This window comes from Populus nigra, chromosome 9 (assembly GCF_951802175.1).
Source record: "Populus nigra chromosome 9, ddPopNigr1.1, whole genome shotgun sequence".
Lineage (NCBI taxonomy): Eukaryota > Viridiplantae > Streptophyta > Magnoliopsida > Malpighiales > Salicaceae > Populus > Populus nigra.
In genome coordinates, this window is record NC_084860.1 from 5928651 (window position 1) to 5950964 (window position 22314).

Here is a 22314-nt window from a genome sequence, read left to right on the forward strand (position 1 = left end):
CCAAAAGATATAATTAAGGGGGGCAAGATTTCAGTTGTTTTTATTATTTTAGCTAAAATCATATAAATTATCAAGGGAGAGCTGGAAAATCAATTTTCTTGCAGGGGCCCCAGCCCTGCTTGCCACCCTCTGTCTCCGCCCCTGTTCACATAGTTCATGTTATACCCAATATCTGCTTATTTGTTACTCTTGATTAGGACAATGTGTAGCAGGATCAAAATATAACACTCCATATATAAGATAATTTAGTGATCTCAGTCCAAGGATTACTTACACTCCTCACGTGAGCCTTTCCATAGACATAAGTGATCTCTCCATATGAAATTTTCATATGAATCAGTTCAGTGTACATGTCATCTAACGAGCACCTACATATTAGTTCTAAGTATCCATTGTACTTTAATTTATGAGAACAATTACTTCCTTTCTCATGCGGGTCAATTCAATGTATATGTTATCTGACAAACACCTACATATTAGTTTTAGGTATCATTCATACCTCAGTTTATGAGAACAACTCAATCTCAACAACTCTAATTAATGTCTAATATAATAGAGCATTGACAAGAAATATTTATGAATAATGTTTTGATTCAATATGAATCTCATAATTATATCAGTTTTATAATTTTTTTTACAAAACATTTTTATTTTAAGAACTTTATCTTCACTCTAGATTCATTAATCAAATATTTAATGAATATTAAAGATAAATAATTTTTTATTAATAAATTAAATATATATACATATACAAAATCAATATCACGTGTAACCAATTAATTAATTATATAACATATACACTAATATTAATTATAACTGCCAAAAAGATTTTCCAAGACATTCCAAGACGAATCATAGGAGGATTCATTGTTATTGATCCATCCAAGAATAGTCAAGTAGTTGCCAAAAGTTGGTGTGTAACACACCATCGTCACCGATGATGGTTGGTGCCAGATATAGAACCTAATTTTGCACATAACCAAGAAGACCATCACCACGCAGAATCAGAATGACTTGTGCTTTGCATAAAAGATGATTATTGGAGGCTATCTTAATAGAGATATCAGGTGAATGAGCATTAGAAAGTGAAAACTCGATAGAATGAGAAGTGGACACGCATTTGGGATCGAAGAACTCGATTGAAAGGATTTGAATTCGTAATTTCCTTGCAAATACAATAAACTCACTACAGCTATACTAGAGACCTATGGTATAGATAAGATATACTTGATCAATAATACAATTATGAGTCTTTTCCTCCGAACACTAGTTCTTATTCGCTTTTGTTTGGTATTCGAGAAAAAGTGGCAGCACCTCCTATGGAAATTTTCGTTGAATACTCTATCGGTAATTAGACAAAATAGCCTTAATTTGGTGTGTGCGTTAATTGGAGGGATGGCACTGAAATTTTCTAAGTCATAGGGATGGCACTGAAATTCTACGTAAAACACAAGAGCCACAATGAACTTACACAGAGAACTAATTATTAAGACACGGGGTTGTAATGAATAATCATAGATTGTCGCATGCAATCCTTTCCTTGGCTCTATGCGCTCATGTGATCAATCCGGATTCCACAAACGAGAAGATAAAAAGGGAACAGCGTAAGCAAGTAGTAGACAAGAATTTGACAGAATATATTGCTTCAGTTCCCAAATTGAGAGGGAGATGTCAAGCAGAAATGGACAAAGAAAACCGAATGCCAGGATGGACTTGTAAAATTGAAATATCAGGAAACAAAGAGACAATGAAGGGATCCCTATGACCCTCAGAGAAGGAGCGTAGCCCTAGAATACATTTCGAACAAGACAAGTATGAGTGATTTCAGTAAAGGTAGAGCTACTGGCATCCAATATCCATGCGCCTTCTAGTCCTTTGTGCAGCCTATGAATAGTTTATATATGTTTATGCATGCCTTTATGTGAAGAATAAGAATTTGTTAAATGGGCAGGGATTGTCATAATGGAGGCACCAGACAGCAGGCACCTTGTGTTTGGCTTGTTCTAACCAAAGAGAATGAACCTTAACATTATACAATCCACTTTTCTTATCCAACAGTTATGCCGGTGGCTTTACTCTTGAAATTATAAACAATTTACTTCTTTTGCTACAAAATCAATTAAATTATAGATCATGCTAAGAATAAAAGCATCACATCACTTGGAAAAAGAAATCACGAGCTAGCTATGTTATACATAGAGGGGCTCGCTCACTACAACTAATCCATGCTTTCAAAAGCTTTCGAGTTGGATAATGTGCTGGGGTATCAATCTAATACGATCAGTGTCATCATCAAGACCTGGCTTGCAACACACCCAATTTCCCAGCTGTGGCTCATACGAATGCTGCAGAAAATTAAAATCTTGGTAAGACAATTTCACCTCGACTAAAAGAGTAAGAATTGTCCAGGCAGCTGGTTTTGTTTTAAGTGGAAAGGCTGTTAATGCTATCAAGCTTGGTGACCCCAGAAGTACGAAAGAAAGATAAAAGAATATAAAACACCAGCTGGTACACAGTGTCAGAGCATGTGACCTACGGCCACTAGCAAGATGGGAAACAAAGTGAAGCCAAACGAGAGGCCCGTGAACACTGCATATATGCATTGACTGAATCTGACTAGCAACTGAACACAATTCCCACATCCATTCCATGCAAGAATTTGGATTCAGTAATGGATACGCACTTTTCACCTATCTTGATAATTTTGTTTATTTAAGAGCTTTTTTATTTAATTTTCTTCTTTATTGGAGCCCACGCCTTCCCACTAATGTATTCCCAATGCAGATATTTTGTCCCGAAATCGGTGTCTTGAAGTTCTTTGTCAATCCCAATCCTATATATTCTCCCTTTTATTTTAGTAATCTTGGACATGCAGTTTCGAAAAATAATGAGAATTAGAGACAAGAAAAGAAAAAACCAAAGTCAAATTTGGCTCACGTTCTTAAGACTATGAACAATCATCCCAAAAAATAATATTTTTTCTTTAATAATGAGAACTGGGGTGGCAATATTTAGCCCTTGTAATTGGCGTTTTATTTCTTTTACCTATTCACTTATTGATTCGTTTCCCAAATTCATGTGAGAGAAGAACATAAATAGCATAGCTAGCTTGACAATCCGAGATCCTAAACACATCCCCTCAACCTCTCCATTCCTGCTATAAAAGTCAAGCTGCTGTGTGTTACTGGAAATATAATAAACACAGAGAGAGAGAGAGAGAGAGAGAGAGAGATGGTGGTTAGGCTGCAGAGGAGAACAGCAATGCACAATATGCGTCCCTATCTACGAACCCTCATCCGCTCCAAATCAGTAATAAGCAAAACCAGTTTTCTATTCTTTCTACTGCATTGTCAAGAAAAAGAAAAAGAGCAACTCATAGACTTGCTTTTCTTTAGCGTTAGAAACAACTGTCTAAGAATACCAATTCATTGTTTTGCCACAAAGCTCCCTGACTCTATATCTGTTTCTTATGAAGGTGAAAAGGAAGTATGTCATCATGGATGCTCTTCTATGCATTTACAAGCTCAAGCTCAAATTGGAGGCAATCAAAACGGAACTCGCAAACTTAATTGCAGTAAAAAGAGAATACTTGAGCCTAATGAAGGAACTCCAGTTGCCTAAGGTCAACTCTCTTCCCTCCCTCCCTCTCTGTGGTTATTTCATTTCTTACCTTCTTTTTCTTGTTGGAAAAAATGAAACATTCTACTTTTTATGACACACTGTCCATTTATTTTCAGAAGGAAGTGGAGGTGGAGAAGGGTGAGAAAGGATTTATAGTGAGGGTGATATGCGAGAAGGGAGGAGATAAACTAGTTTCAATCTTAGAGGTCTTCGAAGAAATGGGCCTTACTGTATCGCATGCCAGGGTCTCATGCAACTTGTACTTATCCATGGAAGCCATTGTTGTAGCTGAAGAAGAACGTGCTCTTCATGCGAAAAGTATTGCTCAAGCTGTTACTAAGGCCATTGAAAGACAATAGGTGAAGCTTGTGCGTTGATTTCCCTGTTGTTATTTAATGATCCCAAGTAATCTCATTGTCGCCTTGTCGGAGTTAATATTGTCTTGCAGATCTATCGGTATTGCTTGGCACTTTTTTCATTTTTTTAACAAACACACATCTTCCAATTCCAAAAGATTTTAGATTTGAACCCCAAAATAAATTTAAAAGAAAGAAGAAAGGATAAAAGCTAAAATTTTAAAACATGCGATCACGTTTATTTGTTTATGTGGTTGCCTTTTAAAACAAACCACGGGAACAAATATTTGGCATCTAATAAAATTCAATTCATTGTTTATGAGCTTTATTAATATCTGCGTTGAAAACACATTATCACTGTGAAAGCAGTAAAATAATAAATATATTGAACCAGGTCCGACCCAGTAAAAAAATAATTAAATTTTATTTTTTATTTTTAATTGTGTTTTATTCGAAAAACTAGTGTTTAACATTATTCAATGATACTACATAAATTAGACGGAGATCGTTTGATGACGTAGTATTTGCAGAATTTGATCGCGATTACAATCCTAATTTTATTCCTAATTATATTTTATGTGATGTTGTTGCGCGCTTAAGAAACCAAGAAAATTGTAGTCCTTGTCGGATGTATTTCATAAATAATGGAATTGTAGATAGTTTCATTGAACAATAAAAAATATTTTATATAAAGTATTATTTATTTCATGATGTAATAGCAATAGTTAAATCTACAATATTTAAATTAAAAACTATCAATATTAATGTATATTTTATAAAATTATTTTATAACATCAATTTCAAAAACATTCTTAACCAAACACATTAAATTATTTTTTGTTTAACCTCAATTTCAACCACAGTTTTAATCAAACATACATAAATATCAAACTAACTTCAACCAAAATTATTTTTTATAAAATTATTTTTTTCAAATCATAAAAATTGCTATAATACCAAACATATCTTTAATCAAAAAGCAAAAACATTGGACACGGATAGGAAACATTTTCTGGACTTCGCTCTACAAGTCTCATTTAGAAGCCCTCTCCCTCTATTGGCCCATAACGTTTCTAATTTAGGCTCAGAAACTATGAGGTAACAGCTGAACGAAGGAAGAAGTGCTTTCCAGAAGTCCGATTGGAGAACACACTGTTGGAATTATATTTGATTTCTGTATTACTGATAATTTTTTTTTTAAATATGATTGCTCCATTCTCTTTTTTATTTAATTGGTCTCTGTGTCGAATTATTCTAGAAATTCTTTTAATGTGGTCCCTTTGTTCATGTCCTCTTCTAAATTTGTCTTTAATTCTTGACAACGTTGTATAAAAACTGGACATTTCCATATGTCAAATCACAAGTAAAGAATTATGGTGATTGGACGGAAATTGAATGGAAAGATCATATTATAGAATTTTTTTAAAATTAAGAAACCAACTAAGTAAAAAAAAATTAAGCCATATTCAAAAATATCAATAATTTACAAATTATATTGTTGCAGGCGAAAATAATATAAGAAAAAAAGCAAATATAAACAACACAAAATTTAACAGAATAAAATTACAACATAAAAAAACAATTAAAAAATTTATTACTAAATATTTTTTTTTATTAGCTCATCTCTCTAAAGGGATTATAACTACTTAATTAAAATTAAATAATAATAATAATAAAAATCCTAAACAAACTAAAATAAATTTTAAAAATAAAATATACAAATTAGCTCTAAAAATATTTTTTAAGGTTTTTCGAATCTAGCTCGTTATATAATTCATCTATAAAATCTCCTATTAAAATCTAAACATGATCTAATAACTGAATAAAAAATTACAAGTTTTTTTTTTATTTTGTCAAAACAATCACATTATGCAACCTAAACCTTTTATTAAGTTATTTCTTATTTTATTGGTACATAAATATCCCTACAAAACTGTCCAAATACCTTAATTGTGAAAGATTTACAACTGATCATACTTGATTAATACCAGTTACATCTGATATAGTTCTTCCTTTGATGCGGAGTGGAAATCTAGCGGGGCTTTTATTTCAAACTCAATAGAATGTATTTAGAAAAATTAATTCATCGAACATTGACAAGACAAAATCAGTAAATTCATAGAAAACAATTAGGAGAAAAAACGATTTTGAGATCTTGGATTTGTATGAAATTGACAAATTAAATTCTTTCCCAAATTCGACTCTATGCTGGTTGTAGGAAAATTAATTGTCCTCAATTCGTAACAAACATCAAAAAACTTGTTCATGTAGAAATTTATAGTCATATGTCACACAATTTTGGCTAGAATGCCTTGTTCTTATTAAAAAATAATTTTTCAAAAATTACAAAAAAAAACAAATTTTTTTTTTCAAAATAGAAAAGTATTTAAAAAAAATAAAATCCCCCATGAATTTTATTCATTTAAATTTTTTTTAAAATAATTGTTTTTAATTAGGGCAGTAGTGTATTTCAATCAAAATTGTATTTTATGTTTGTTAAGAATTAAGAATATCGGGAGTGAATGGTCTAAATGTAATGAATACAAAATTGAAATAGTTAAGTTACTTGTGTATGGTTTAATTTGCAAATTTATAAAACAAACACGATGTCTGAAAATGGGATTATTTTTTTAAAATAAGTTAAAAGAACCAAAACGTTGATGTTTAATATAATAAATTATAGTAAAGATCATATGTATTAATAAAAATATATAAAATCTTAAACTAATTTTTAATATAGTAGAAGAATAGAACAATGTTGAAATTACTATAGTGAAGCATTATTTTGCTCTGAAATGTATCAAAATATATAAAATCTTAAGGGGTGTTTGAGAGTGTAGTAACAGTAATTTTTTAAAGTATATTTTGCTCTGAAATGTATCAAAATAATTTTTTTTTATATAAAATTTATTTCTGACATCAACATATCAAAATAATCCGAAATATAAAAAAAACTAGTTTTAAACCGAAAAAAATTGAATTTTGATAAACCTCTATTTAGGTTGCAATCCCAAACGGAAATGTTTTTAAAAAAGAAACATGTAAAGAGAAAAAATAAAAACAAATTACAATAAAATAAAGATAAAAACAAAAAAAATTGTATAAATATGTCAAATATAAAGTAATAAATATACAAAGCGTAAAAAATAGAATATAATATTTTTCCAAAAAGAATGTAAAAATAAAACAATATTACAAAAAAAAATAAGAAAACAAATGGTGATAAATAGATGAAGTATAAACCTGACTTGCAGGTCCTTACATACCCGACCTTTTTGTTGGCTAGGCGCATTTGTCCAACTATGTCTAAACGGTTAGGCTTTTTTTAAACAGCCCTTTATTATTTTATTTTTTTTGTTAAATTTTGATTAAAATTAATTATAATAAAATAATTGAGATTTTATACCTTAGGATGTTATTTCATTAAATACCATTCAATTTTAACTTAAGTTATTCCATTTTTTCCTCCTTGAAGTTTAGTCAAAATTCATTATAATCAAATAACTAAAATTATATTTGAAAATTGATTCAATTAGATGCCATTCAATCTCACATTTATTTTCATATAAGATTACAACATTGTTTTTATAATAATTACAATCATTTCATTGATTATTATATATTAACCTACAATGCAAAAAAAATATAAATTTGTGTTGATGAATATTGAATGAAAATAAAGTTTATATTTTTATTGCAAAAGTTTTTAATAATTTTCTTAGAGTTATCATTCTTTTTTTCTTCCTTGGAGTGCATACAAAATAGTGAGATATGATTTTTTTTATATAAAAAAACTTGTTTTTTATATCAAGTATTTCATTCAAAAAACAATGTTTTCAATAAAAATAAATTTTTTTAATTTTATCAGTCAAAGTTATAATATCATGTGTTTTTAACATTTCTTTTAATTTTCATTATCTTTCATGTTCTGAGTTTTGAGAAGTGTTTGATGATGAATAGGTGTTAGATTTTGTGAAATTAGAATTTAATTTGTGTTGAAAATCAAAATTCAAAGAATAAAAACCAAATTTGATAAAGAATAAAAAAATACTTTGTTTAGATTTGGCATGAAAAACTTCAATTTGATCTCTAAAATTTTAGTTTTCTTATATTTTAGTCCTTATTGTTTTGGATATTCACAAAAAAAAGAGAGAGAAAGTCAATAAAAATTGTTTTAAAAAAAAAATTTATTGGATGACTACATTCCGTTAGCAAAAAAAATCTTTGTATTAATGAGTTCATCTTGTTTATAGTAGTTCACTGGAGGCAATGTTTCCCTATAACCATACAAAAAAAAGTAAATTATAGTACCTATAGTTTTTTAATTCATTTGATTTTTCATATTTTGGAGTGATTACGAGGTGTTTTAGGATTGAGAATTAGTTTATTAAGGTTTTTATTGTTTTTGTTTTAGATATTTTCAGGAGAAAACAAGTTAAAATTTAGATTTTTAAGGTCTAAAAACTTAAACCTTGATTTTTTCAATCACTTTTTATGCTTGAAAAATTATAGTACATATAGTTTTTTTATTCATTTGATTTTTCATATTTTGGAGTGATTACGAGGTGTTTTAGGATTGAGAATTAGTTTATTAAGGTTTTTATTGTTTTTGTTTTAGATATTTTCATGAGAAAACAAGTTAAAATTTAGATTTTTAAGGTCTAAAAACTTAAACCTTAATTTTTTCGATCACTTTTTATGCTTAAAAATCTATCAAGTTTGCAATATGTGCTCCATTATAAATAAATAAATAAAAAACTTGGAACATATAATGTGTGCTCCTTAGAAAAAAATAAAATAAAGGTGGATTAAAGCTTGATGACATAAAAGCACCTGTATTTTTTTATTAAAGGCCAAACATGTGGGCTAGTTATGTTACACACATCAAAACATGTTCTTTTTTATTTTATTTATTTTATATATTAATCAATATTTTCTCTATTGTTTTTAAAATTCATGGGTTTAGTTTTATTTTTAAACGGTGATTGATCTTTCTATATTTTTTATAGTTTTAAAATGCTTCAAAGAGATTAGTTTAAATTATCTCTATTTTTTTCATAAACTAGCTGTATTTGTAAGACATATTTATTATAACAAAAAAAAAAATGTTATTATCAATGACAACTTTGCCTTTAAAATAAAATAAATAAAAATATAAGGATGTTAAGAAGTAAAAAATTTGATGTATATTGCTTGAAACCACTTTTAAAACACTTAAATGGTGACATAATGGACAATATATTATTTTCAAAAAAGATGTTAAGATGATGACATATTAGACTAACTCATGTCAATCATGGTTAACCTGCGAAATCTATGATTTGGGATATGAGATTATGATAAAACCATGAAAACCATATCAAAATAAATCAAAAGGCTAAATTATAATGAACCAAATAATGCAGGTCATAGATAGATAAAATATTTTTTTTAAAAAAAAAAACAAAGAAATGACTTGAGTAAACCAATATTAGTCATCGTCATAACTCTACGAGCCAGACCAATTTTTTCTAAACATCATTAGATTCGTTTTAGTATCCTCTTCCCCTCTAGGTGGCACGTTTGATCTACATACCTCCTAATTCGGGGTCAAAAACCCTTTTTGTCCCTTATTTCCTCTTTATTTCTAGAAATTCATGACTGGCCTTTAAATTTGCAGATAAGCCATTCGAGTGTTTTTTTTTAGATTTGGCCCTTCTTTTTTCTTATTTGATTTATTTTAATAAATTTTTAAAATTGAATTTTTTAAAAAATTTTATCCTCGAAATTTTTATTATGTTAGATTTGAACCTTATTCGTTTGAGTATTGTTATTTATTTATTTAATATAGTTTTTTAATTTGATTTTTTTTTCAATTTCATTCTCTATTTATTTTCTTTCAAATTTGAAATTTTTTCTGATTTTATCATTCAAAATTAAATAAGTTAAAAATTAAGATTCTTAATTGAACCTAGGGCTATGATTTTACGGGTTGCAAATTTAAAAGATTAGCTCATGTTTAGAAGATTAGATCGATTATTGTGGTTTAAAATAGTAGATTTACCATTTTATCGTTCAAAATATTTCACACTTACCCTCCTTCAATTATCACGGATTAGAAATTTTTGAATTAATCGAGGTTACTGCTGTCTTTTTAGAACTTTTTTACACAGTTAAATTGCTAGAATACCCTTAAAATCAAAATAACACTTAACTTGGTTATTGTAGGCTTTTTTTTTTGAAATTTCACTCTTCAAAGCACGTTATAATTACTCCATTGCCCTTAAAATTAAAATTTTTAAAGCTTGATTTTAGAGTCTTATTCGTAATCTCATATTGGTTTTTTTTTGTTATAATCATTTGGTCTTAGAGATAATTTGGTCTTTTAATTAATCTCAATAATAATTAAAACTTTTATTGACATGCTGGAGTGCAACCACTAGAGTAAATCGCGCATGTGATAAGGTAGAGCAACTGTCTCATGCAACATAGTCATCAACAACCTTTTTTATTTTTTTATTGATCAAAACACCACATTTCCCGAAGAACCAAATAATTATTATGAAAAAATCATTGTGAAAATATTAATTAGGCCATTGTAGTCAAGCTTTGGAAATTTTGATTTTAAAAGCAATAGAGTCATTACATTTATGCTTGAAAAAGTATATTATTAAAAAAGCTCCTAAACCATAGGTAAGTATTTTTTTTTTATGTTAAGGGCAATCAAGTAATTATGTTAAGGGCAATCAAGTATTTTATAGGGCAATTGTTTTTTTTTTTTTGGCAAAACCATGAATTCACTTTTCCAATCCACATTGATTCATAACTTGTGTACAATAGTTTTTCCATGTGAAATAGGTTTTGTTAATAAGAGTTAACAACTTTGTTTTATTTACCCGTTCATATATATTTTTTAATTTATTTTATAAGTATAAACAATACATTTTCATTTTTTAATTAAAAAATATATATAATACATGAAACACATCTATAATACAATTGTTTCTTTCTTTCTTTTGCATTAGAAATTAACTTGAAGTCCTAGAACGGGAGGGTAGAGAACTAGCCTGATTTAAAATTCAAGTTTATGCTTTATGGTCCATGGCCACCCCTAATGGAGCCACATGCAATATATTAATAGCAATTCTTTTTTTTTTTTTTTGGTTAAAAGAAACTCGTTGACACCTGGTTTTTTATTGTTGTTATGATCAACTAATTATTTTTTATTTTATTCTTTATTTTCTAATAACTTTTTCTCTAATCTTTCAAAACTCAGAGGGACTAAAATTAAAGGGATAAGGATCCGAGCATAAAACTCTAATAATTAACCTGGTCTATTTAACATATTGTTTTTCTATCGCACGATGTGGCATCTTTCTGATGAAACGGTGCCACTTAGAAAAAGTCTATATGATTGAAATGGAGGTTCCACTTAAAGCGGCAACGTTGGGATAGATTTTAATTATTTTTTTCCGTCTCCGAGAGAGTCTCTAACGCCATATAATTATTATAGAAATCTAGTCCTTTTCAATAAAAATGTGACCGATCACAAATTCCAAACGCATGTGACAGCTATAAAATATCTTTAATGCCCTGGACCAAAAAATATTTATAACCATATAATATAAAGTTAATTTACTCTTTTTTTATATTAGCATGAGTATCTGGACCAGCTTGCACGCACCTCAACTAATCCCACGAGCCCTTAAGTTAATGGCTATGTAAGTCTCCAGTGACTCTGAAATTTGTGAGACTTGAAATACTAACTTCTAAGAAGTAAATCCATGACTAAGGGTTCGTTTGTTTACGCGGCTGCAGCTGCGTTTTAATTAAAACGCAGTCTGCAGCCGTTTGGTAACAATCCATACACAGTTTACTGTGTATTGACCCCACATGTTTTTTGCGTCTGTGACGCAGAAAAGAAGAAGCAGCATTTTACTGCTTTGTGTTTACTGTGCATGCTAATTGCACTGTACTGTACAGTGCAATTAGCAGCAATTCACTGCACTGTTTGTGAATTGCACTGTTCACGTGAACAGTGCAATTCACTTGCACTGTTCACGTTGACAGTTTTTTTTTCAAGTGTGTTAAGTTTTTTAATATTTTTTTTTAAAAAAACTAGTTTAGATTAAATTAAATTCACTTGCACTATGATGTTAACAATATTTTTTTTTCAAAATATTAGTGTAAAGTGAATTAAATTTTCTCGCACTGTAATATCAATTTTATACATGATAATATTTTATCTAATTTTATTACACGTATAAAAACTATAGTTCTTATCGAATGAATTTTGTACGTAATAGAATTATAAATTATTTAATAGAATAATAAAAAATATTTTATATAAAGTATTATTTATTTCATGATGTAATAGGAATAATTAATTCTACAATATTTAAATGTAAAACCATCAATATTAATATATATTTTTAAATTATTTTATAACCTTAATTTCAAAAGCATTCTTAACCAAACATATTAAACTATTTCAACCTCAATTTCAACTACAGTTTTAACCAAACACCTATTTTTTCAAACCAACCTCAATTAAAAGTACTTTTTATAAAACAACTTTTTTCAAACCACAACCACAACAGCTACCGCAATACCAAACACACACTAAGAGTATAAATAAATTTAATTAAGGGTGTTTGATTTGAAAATATAAATAAATATAAATTCTTGTTTTGAATGATTTTGTAAAATAATAAAAATATCTCTAACCTCCATCATGACTTAGACAGTGTCTGTCTAAGAAGTTGCGTCTATGTTTTCTTAAAATGCAGATACAACAATGCTTGGTTACAAAAAAAACATAGGTTATTGTTCATGGGTCCCATGAAATTTCGCGTTTGAAACGCATGGAAAAGGAAAGTAGGTAGGACTTGCTTCTTGCAGCTGCACCATGCTGGATTGTTCAGTGAACAGTGCAGCATGCTTCCATTGTCGCACTGTTCACTTTAGTGAACAGTTTTTTTTTTAAAAAAAACTAAGTACAGTTAATTGATTTCACTCGTACTGTTTACGTGAACGTGAATAATACTTTTTTTTTTGTTTTTTAAAAAATTAGTTTAAGATGAATTAAATTTATTCGTATTGTAATCTCAATTTTATTCCTGATAATATTTCACCTAATTTTATTGCACGCTCAAAAAATCATGGAAACTGTAGTTCTTGTCGGATGAATTTTGTATGTAATGGAATTGTACATAATTTAATGGAACAATAAAAAATTTATTATATAAAGTATGATTTATTTCATGATGTAATAGTAATAGTTAAATCTACAATATTTAAATTAAAAACCATAAATATTAATATGTATTTTTTTAAATTATTTTATAACCTCAATTTCAAAAGCATTTTTAACTAAACACAATAAACTACTTTTTGTTCAACTTCAATTTCAACCACAGTTTTAACCAAACATATATTTTTCCAAACCAACCTTAATTAAAAATATTTTTTATAAAATAATTTTTTTCAAACCACAATCATAACAGTTACTGCAATACCAAACACACTTGTAGAGTTTCTATCTAGAGAGAATAACATCAAAGTTAAGCTTGGCAAACCCTAGATGACATAATATTGTTTTTTTTTTTTGGAAAAAAGTGAAGAAGATTTAGACAGAAATAGGAGGGTGAAGTTTTACTTCGTAACAAGGTTGTTAATTCAGTTTTATTATAGTTAAAATAATTATATTTCTTGTATCATTTTAAAAAAACAAAACAAAATTGAATAAATTTTATATCGCTTAACATTGGTAATTCCAAATTTCTTTTTTAAATTCAAGATGAAATGTTTCAAGTTTATTTTATCCGTTCCATTCTGGATAAAATTTGAGCACCAACTTGAACCTTATTTTGAAAGACATCCATCATTTTTACAATATCTTTGTCATGAACCGCCTCCAGAAATGAAGTTGCTGTGAAGGCAAAGAGAAGGAGAGTACTAGAAATATAGTAATCTTCATTGCTTAATATAAGTACTAGTTATCATAACATTGTGCTTTTTTGTTAATATATTTACAGGGAGCAAGCATTTGGACTGTTTGTTATAATGAATTTAAAATTTTGGAATTTTAATCATTTGAATTATCAGATTATTATGAAAATTTATGCTTACCAACATTACTAATGTTTTAAATCAAATTGTACATATGCATAACAATTTAATAAAAATTCTAACAGCCACTACCAGATTTAACAATTTTACCGATAAAAACTTATGACGGTATTTATATTAGCAGTCCATTGGTATGCATGTTACCGACGGACTGTCTATCAAAAAAAACTCTCGTCGGTAATTTATGAATTGTTGGTGAGTCCGTCGATAATAGTTTATGAATTGTTGGTGAGTTCGTCGATAATAAAATTTATTTCGGTATTTAAAAAACATATCGAACAGAAGAAGAAAAATAATTAAAATAAATTTATTTTATTATTTTAAAATAAGTTAGTATAAAAATAAAATATTAATTACAAATTTAAACATTTGGATGTTTAAATACAATAAATCTAAAATAGAGGCAGCATTAAAGGAGGAGAAGGTTGGTCGTTACTGGAACCGTCAGGCCAATTAGAGGATGCACATGAACCACTTATCTATGATCTCATCTCCATTATCAATCAGCGGAGTTCGTCATAATTAGCAGTGAATTGTTCATATTTATCATTAAAATGGGTCGTTCGATCCTGTATCCGTTGGTCTAATATCACTGCGAACTTTAGAGTTTGAACGCTCAGAATTGATTGTGAACATCTAACGGTCAAATTAAAGCACTACTAGTTATTCGCAAGTTCTCGGTTGTAGTGTTAGAGAATTTATATACCCTATTTCTATCGGGTCCATCGGACAATCCTACTTTCAACCATAAATCTAGATCGATATCCAGATGAATTGAATGATCATCGTTGTAATATGTATCCTAGAAAGAAAAAAATAATTTCATCAAATTCAAATTAATAATAACTTAAGAAATCAACAATAAATATGTGAAAAGTGAACAAAAACATGAGGGGAAAAAAAATTTGCAAGCTGCTAAAAAAAAATCAACTAAAAAGTTAACGTTGCATGTATCCAAGCATCAACATGTTTTGTGGCACGTGGACTAGGTGGCATGCATCGATGTCTGAAAAAAAGGGACTAACGCGTTTGTGGGTGAGCTAATCTTGTCTACTTATTGATGAAGGCCATTATATTCATCGTTAACCAATGCAGAGATTTATATATGTTTTTCCTCGTGTTAGTTTGCTTATTCTCTCTCCTTATTCACCGCGGTTGTGCTAGTGGTTGTTATTGGGCAAACAGCTAGTATTAGCTTGAGTAATGGCGGCTAATAGATGTTTATGGGAGGGTTGTTTCTTAGATTGTTGACTGGAGTTTCTGGTATGGAGATGGCATGATTTGAGTGGTGTTTCAGGGCTTTTTGGTACTCGCATTTGGGTTGGAGCATGAGTGGTTTTGCTGGTGGTGTTTGCTAAGTTGTGTGGCCAAATTTTTGCTTTCTCATGGGGAGGTTTTATGGATGGCATTTTGTGGGTTCTGGTGGCTTTTTTTATTGTTATTGGTTGTTGGTGATGGCGCGTTCGGTGGTAGCATTAAGAGTTCAGGTGGCCGTTGTGGCTAATATCGGTGGTGGTTAAGGGGGCAGAGCTAATAGTTCAGGTGCGTTTCAGGAGGGCTAGTGGTTGTGGTTTTGGATAGGGAGATGGAAGGTTGTTTTAATGATGTGCTGTGGGGTGGATTAGGAATGGTTGTGGAGATGGATGGATAACTTATATATTATCTTATTTGACTACTAGTTAGTCATTGGTGAAACCGTTGAGTCATTAGTATTAAAATAAAAATATATTTTGCTAGACATAATCAAACATAAATAAAATAATTTATTAAAATAGTAAATGGATAATTTTAAGAGTCAGAGGTATCAATTTGATTTGATTTTTTATTTTTTTTAACCAGTCAGATCAATATTTGCACCACTAGTCTCACCAATCGGATTTCAATGTGTTTGATGGGGATTTTACCGAGGTTTTACAAGATTAGACGTTTAAATCAACCTAGACTAGTTAACACTAGATTATTCATAGGTGTTATGTCATGGCCATAAGTTAAATTTTTCTACAATGTAAAAAAAATATATTTAAATATTATTAATATTTAAATTTTTTCTAGTAAAAATAAATGAAATTATGTAGGATTGATACGAGGGATTCGAATGATTTTATAAATTTAAATAACTCGAATATTTTGTAAAAATATAAATTAACTCAAAAAAAATTTTTAAAATAAAATCTTTTCTTTTAATATTAAAATAACAATATATTCAGTTTAGATCAACCCGAGTGTTAATGTCAAATTTATGACCTATTATTGAATGATACCATTGAAAAAAAAACAACCTGGATCAATTCAGGTTAATCTGTTAAATACTATTCTCAAGTCATGAGGTCGTAATAACTTAATAGAAAGTAAACGAAACAAATCATAAACTCTAACTTCCAAATAACCCAATATTAAATGATAGAATTAAAAAGAAAAATAAAATAAAAAAAACTAAAGTCAAATGGATTAATCCGTCAAACTCGTGATTTGTGTCATGAGAATAAAATAATCCAATAAAAAATAAATTTAATACTAAAAGATAAAATTAAAAAAAGAAACATCAACAAAACACTTGCGTAAATACAGTGAAAATAGGGAACCGTCTGCATATACATTCCATTGGATATTCATTCAACACCTCAATGCTGCAAGCAATTGAACTGTTAAATACACAAATGTCGAGAGAGCATGTGCTGGCCGTTGGCTGGGGAGGAGGGCGTTTGGAGAGATGGAATTTTAATAGTGATGAAATAGCAGCTCATGAGGAAGTTTCCTTTTGTCGCAAGGAGAGAAAGCAACCCACACAAATGAATGAGCAAATAAAATAAGAACAGAAAGAGAAGCAAGAAAGTCGCCGTAGTTAATGGAAGTCAGGGACGGGAACAGTGCATTTTGATGATTCAAAGTCACTCGCAAGCAACTCGTCGTAATAGAATATTTAAGAGAAAAAAAAAACATGGTGAAGAAATAAGGTCGCTGTCAATCAGCTCAACGCATCAATTTACTCTTAGCTAGAACGTTGAATTTCGGTGTTCTTGATGTAACAATTAGCCAATGGGCTCTCTCCATGCCTCTGCTGTGGGAGAGAGACTGGTAGACCTAGCAATAAATGACTTAGTCAACAATGGCAAGGATTCCGGATAATGTATATATAAAGAATCCAGAGCCAGGCCAAATTAGTTTTGAAGCCTGCGTTGATAGAACCCAGCAAGATTTATTTCTCTCAGGAAAAAAGAAAAGGGGAACTCTTCAAACAAGATGTTTTCTAGAAATATTGCATATAATATTCGTTCGTTGATTGCATAATAATCAAACAAATGATCGGTGACATAAAGATGGTATATATTCCGTCTGGTCTCTTTTTTCTCTTCTTCTTTTTGTTTATCAAAGAGATGTCCTTCTCAAGGAACAGATCAAACACAATTATTTCTTTCATCACAAGTTTTTTCAGCTATGGATGAGAAATCGGAGAGTTCTTAGAAATTAACGATAAATTTAATTTTTTAAAAAAATTAATATAAATCTGAGAAGTCGTGCCACTCACAACACAGTTGCACCAATCCTGGTTGTGCAGCAATTTAAACCAAAAAAAATATACAAAATTGTATTAAAGGGAGTGGTTATTGACGCAACCTTTCAAAGAAATATTTTTTTAAAAAAAATTTATTTACTGGTTGACGATTCATATGTTTTTAATTCTAATTTGCAATGATTCACCACGCGTAATAAAAATTTAATTTAGGAAGAGAGACTACCTGGAACTTGATAAGAGATTTTTTTATTAAAATAGAGTCTCACCTATTATAAGAATCTATTTGAAAATATGATTGTAATTACTTTTCAAAATAATTTTTATGTTGAAATGTATTAAAATGATATTTTTTTTATTTTTAAAATTAACGTATCAAAATGATTTAAAACATTAAAAAATTATTTTTTAATAAAAAATAAAAAAAATTAAATTTCTAAAGAATATAGTTTACACTGGATCGTGTTCCTAAACAGAGTAATACTAAGAAAGAAAACCTTGTATAGCTTTTCGACCATTGATTAAATTATTTTTTATTATGAGTAGAGAGTCAAATAAGCCTTTTCAATATATATATAAAAAATATTTCTTTATCAAGTTCTTAGTTAGAATCTATTTTCAAATTAAATTCTTATTGCATGTGGGGTGATACGAAGCAGTGTAAATTATTGAATATTAGCATATAAATATAAAAATTATTTTTTTGAAAGATTGCACCTCTCTGAATGACACAAACGGTTTTACAAAATCTTGATGCCCCATCGAAATTAGCGTGACTTTGATTAAAAAAAATATGTTACATCATTGGAAGTGACACTACCTTTTAGAATATGCTATATTTTCATTTTGTTTTTGCCAATATACTATTTTCTTAAATAAATTTGCTAACCGTGCTATTTTTTTTAAAAAAATATATATCTATAAAATCAATGGAAGTGCCATGGCATTCTTGCTTAAATTAGAAAGAATATGGTAAGTAGGGATGATTATTTTTTATTCAGTTTAGTTTTTATAAAAAAATAACTAAACTGAAATTTTTTTTTTAAAAAAACTGAAACCGGTTCAAATCGACTGGTTTCAGTTCGGTTCGGTTTTTTAGAATAAAAACTTGTTCAACTGGTTTGGCTCGGTTTTCTCAGTTTTGGCTCGGTTTTTTCCGGTTTTGACTTGGTTTTTCCGATTTGACTTTTTTTTCCGGTTTTTTCAGTTTGGGTTAGTTCGGTTTGGTTTTTTTTATAAAATCGAAATCGAACCGACCAGTTTTTTTAACAATTTTTTTTTACAATTTTATTTTTTCAATTATTTTTTTAATATAATCAGTTTTTTTTGACTTATCCCTAATTATTATGGAAGGGCTTTTAAATTCTAGCCAGGACAGAAAATAAACTGAGTCATTTATGAGAAGACGTACGTAGTTATTCATGGATATTTTTATCATATAGAAGAAACTTGTTAGTCATTAATTAATCAATAAATTAACAAGGGTATCAGGATAATTTGACCTTAGCACAGTTAATGAAGGTTAGATGGAGTAATTAAATTAAGATTAAAGAATTGGTTTTGATTAAAGATGGAGTAGGGTGGGGAGGTTAGACTAGTGACATTGAATGAAGGTAATATCTAATTAATTACTCGTTCAAATTTGATGAGATCATCGACATAAAAACATGAAATCTTAGTTAATTATTTTTTGTTTTTGTTATAGCTGACCAACACTAGTTTTTTTCCCGTAATTTTTTTATTTTCTTTTGTTTTTCTAGTTTTTTTTTCTGTTTCATCTATATATTATTCTAGCTATTGATTTTATGGTCTTTTTCGTATAGTTTCAATGATTAATTAAAAAAAGAAACCTCATTATATCTCTCATTTCCTTCAATGAAGCAAAAGAAAGATCAAGAACGCTCCAAAATAAAACTTTCCCTTGATTGTAGAGGGAGCACATTTATTTTCTATGGCTGTGTACATTGTGAACTTGAACTTGGGAGTAGTAAATGATCAATTCTATAATCGACCTTAATTCAATAATTGTTATGGAGCCCAAGATTTCAAAAACAATTTCTGTCTCAATCCAAGTACTTAATCATATATTAAAGTTTTGTCTGAAGCCTCAAAAAAAAAAAAAAAACTATGTACTCCTATAAATTATGTTTAATTAGATGGTTGTTGGGAAAAAAAATTAAAAAAGGCTAAACAAAGAACAAGAGGAGAAATGGTATAATATACTAGGGCAAAAAATGAAGCGTGCTGATTGGTGGAGCTCCAATCAAGACAAGGGTTTGGAATAATCAAAGTTAGAGGAAGGAAGGGTCGTCATCAAATTGCAATAGAAAACTAAGTTTTGGAGTATATTCACATTAACTTGCACAACCTCAATAATGTAAATATCAGAAGCGCATCTGTCAACATGGCGGCCAATTTTTAAAAGGGCTATCACCTCTCTTTCTCCACCTTCTCCCCCATTTCTTTTTTTCTTCACATCACCATCTAAACCCCTTCTCTCTCTCTTCCTTCTTGTTCTCCTCTATGGTCATCATCTTTGCCGGCATCTGAATATCCTTGGTGATTAAGGGCATCCAGTAAGTACAGAAATCAGCTCTCTTGCGGCGGCTGCAAATTAAGAGCAACAATGGACAGTAGGTTCAACATCAACCCTCTGATGACTGAGCAAGAAGAAAATGATAATAGTGCTCAGGAAAGCGGTCCAGAATCACCTCCTTCTAACGATATGAAGATGCCTTCTACTTCCTCTCCCAAACGAAGGTACTTAATCTTTACATATCCCATTCATTAGAATTATTCAGAAGAATTTCGCAGAGTTAGAGATCATGGTGTATGTGTGCTTAGTTGGAGAGAGAAAGAGAGGAAGAAATGGCATGTCCATGGTTGTTTTATAAGCATGCACGATAGATATTCGCGCTGAAAACGAAATATTTGACCTAATGGTGTTTGTATCAGTAAGAAGGCCATGCAAAAAAGAGTTGTCTCAGTGCCAATCAAGGACTTAGAAGGCTCCAGACTGAAGGGCGAAAATGCTTCACCGCCGTCTGATTCTTGGGCTTGGAGAAAGTATGGCCAAAAGCCAATCAAAGGCTCACCTTACCCCAGGTAACCCTTCCCTCTTCTTCCAAATCCGATCACACACATCTTTCCTTTTTCTTTCATTGAAGTCTATCTTGTTTAAATGCATTTGGACTGATTCTTTCTGTTCCAGAAGAAAGAATGAATGAAAACTCATCGTAAAAACATTATAGCGACGGAAATTATGCTTCCAGAGCATTTCTATACTGTAAATATATGTGATTAGTTGCTGAATTATGCAAATAAATTTGATCAATATCTTTCAAATATAAAAACTGAACTCTATACAAATCCGTTCTCTGGCGGCAGTTTCTTCGTTGCCATAGATAATAAGTGGTGAGTTTTTTCATCGCCACAGATCTTGCAAGCATGGTCTTGTAAATCAAGACATTGTCCAGACTGCTTTCTGATTTTGAGCTTCTTCTTTTTTTTAATGCGTTAAATTTATATATATATGAAACAAAAGATGATTGTAACAACATGTAATCTTCTCTTCTTTCTTTTTTTATCAAGAACAAGATAGATAAAAAAATGTTGATCAAGAATTTCAAGACATTGATAAGGTACTTCTTGTTTTATGTTTTGTTGTTTACAGAGGCTACTATAGGTGTAGTAGTTCAAAAGGCTGTCCAGCTAGAAAACAAGTAGAGAGGAGTAAAGTGGACCCAACAATGCTAGTTATCACCTACTCCTGTGAACACAACCACCCTTGGCCACCTCCTTCTAGATCCCACAACCACCATAAGAACCACCATAACTCCTCCTCTCCAAAACACAACACTACCACCAAACCCGAAGTCTCCACAACCCATCCTGATAACCCAGAGCCTGAGCATGAAGAAAAGTTCACGGATCTTGGAAACGACGGGTCACTCATATCTACCACTACAACTTCAGATGAATTTTCTTGGTTTGGTGAAATCGAGACAACCTCTTCAACTATACTTGAGACACCTTTTTTTGCCGAGGGAGAGGCAGATGCTGACATGACATCAATGTTTTTCCCGATGAGAGATGAGGATGAGTCGTTGTTTGCCGATCTTGGAGAGTTGCCGGAGTGCTCGTCGGTGTTCAGGCATCAGCGTAGTGGTGTTGGACCACAGGTTCAGATCTGCTGACGACACGTCGTTTATTAACGTGTTATAAAATTGAAAGGTGTGTGTTTGATAGCACCACGAGATAACAAAGAAGAGGAAAGAAACAATCTTTTTTTTCTTTTTCTTTTTAATATTCTTCTTTGCCTTGTATTTCAGTGTAGTAAGTGAATAAAACTCCAATTCTGAAATCCGTCACGATCCTCTTGTAATTAACTAAGCATAATATGCCTTCTCAGAATGGATTTTCATTAATTTACCCAAAAAAACAAATGGTGTCCCAATTACGAGCTTCGTTGATACCTAGGTAACCATGCATTCTCTATCATTTGGATTTTTTCTGGTTTTTCCTACTGTCTTTCTCTTGCATTATCATAAATTATTAGACAATGTTTTTATTACAAGTTACAAAATATATTAAAAGGCCAATAGTAACCACCTTTATGTGACTATTTTTCTAAGAATTATAGGTTAGATCCTAACTCATGCTCTTTTTTTATTATTATTGTAATATAGCATATATAGTTGATTTAGTTTATGCATA

At 30.0% G+C, this 22314-nt stretch overlaps 2 protein-coding genes across 3 annotated transcripts; both read left to right on the forward strand.

Moving 5' to 3' along the window:
- The first annotated feature begins 3037 nt into the window (after positions 1 to 3037).
- LOC133703888 (uncharacterized) lies at positions 3038 to 4056 on the forward strand. 2 transcript variants are annotated; one of them, XM_062128614.1, is made up of 3 exons: positions 3038 to 3309; positions 3476 to 3622; positions 3741 to 4056. In XM_062128614.1, exons 1-3 carry the CDS (start codon positions 3232 to 3234, stop codon positions 3978 to 3980), a joined length of 465 nt encoding a protein of 154 aa, XP_061984598.1. In that variant the 5' UTR covers positions 3038 to 3231; the 3' UTR covers positions 3981 to 4056. The 2 variants fall into 2 exon arrangements, with proteins under 2 accessions (XP_061984598.1, XP_061984597.1); XM_062128613.1 differs by having other exon boundaries at positions 3052 to 3309; positions 3738 to 4056.
- Positions 4057 to 19957: 15901 nt separating this feature from the next.
- LOC133702849 (probable WRKY transcription factor 65) lies at positions 19958 to 21961 on the forward strand. The gene is made up of 3 exons (XM_062127171.1): positions 19958 to 20358; positions 20554 to 20703; positions 21272 to 21961. The coding sequence occupies exons 1-3, from the start codon at positions 20225 to 20227 to the stop codon at positions 21792 to 21794; spliced, it is 807 nt and encodes a 268-aa protein (XP_061983155.1). The 5' UTR covers positions 19958 to 20224; the 3' UTR covers positions 21795 to 21961.
- Positions 21962 to 22314: the final 353 nt, after the last annotated feature.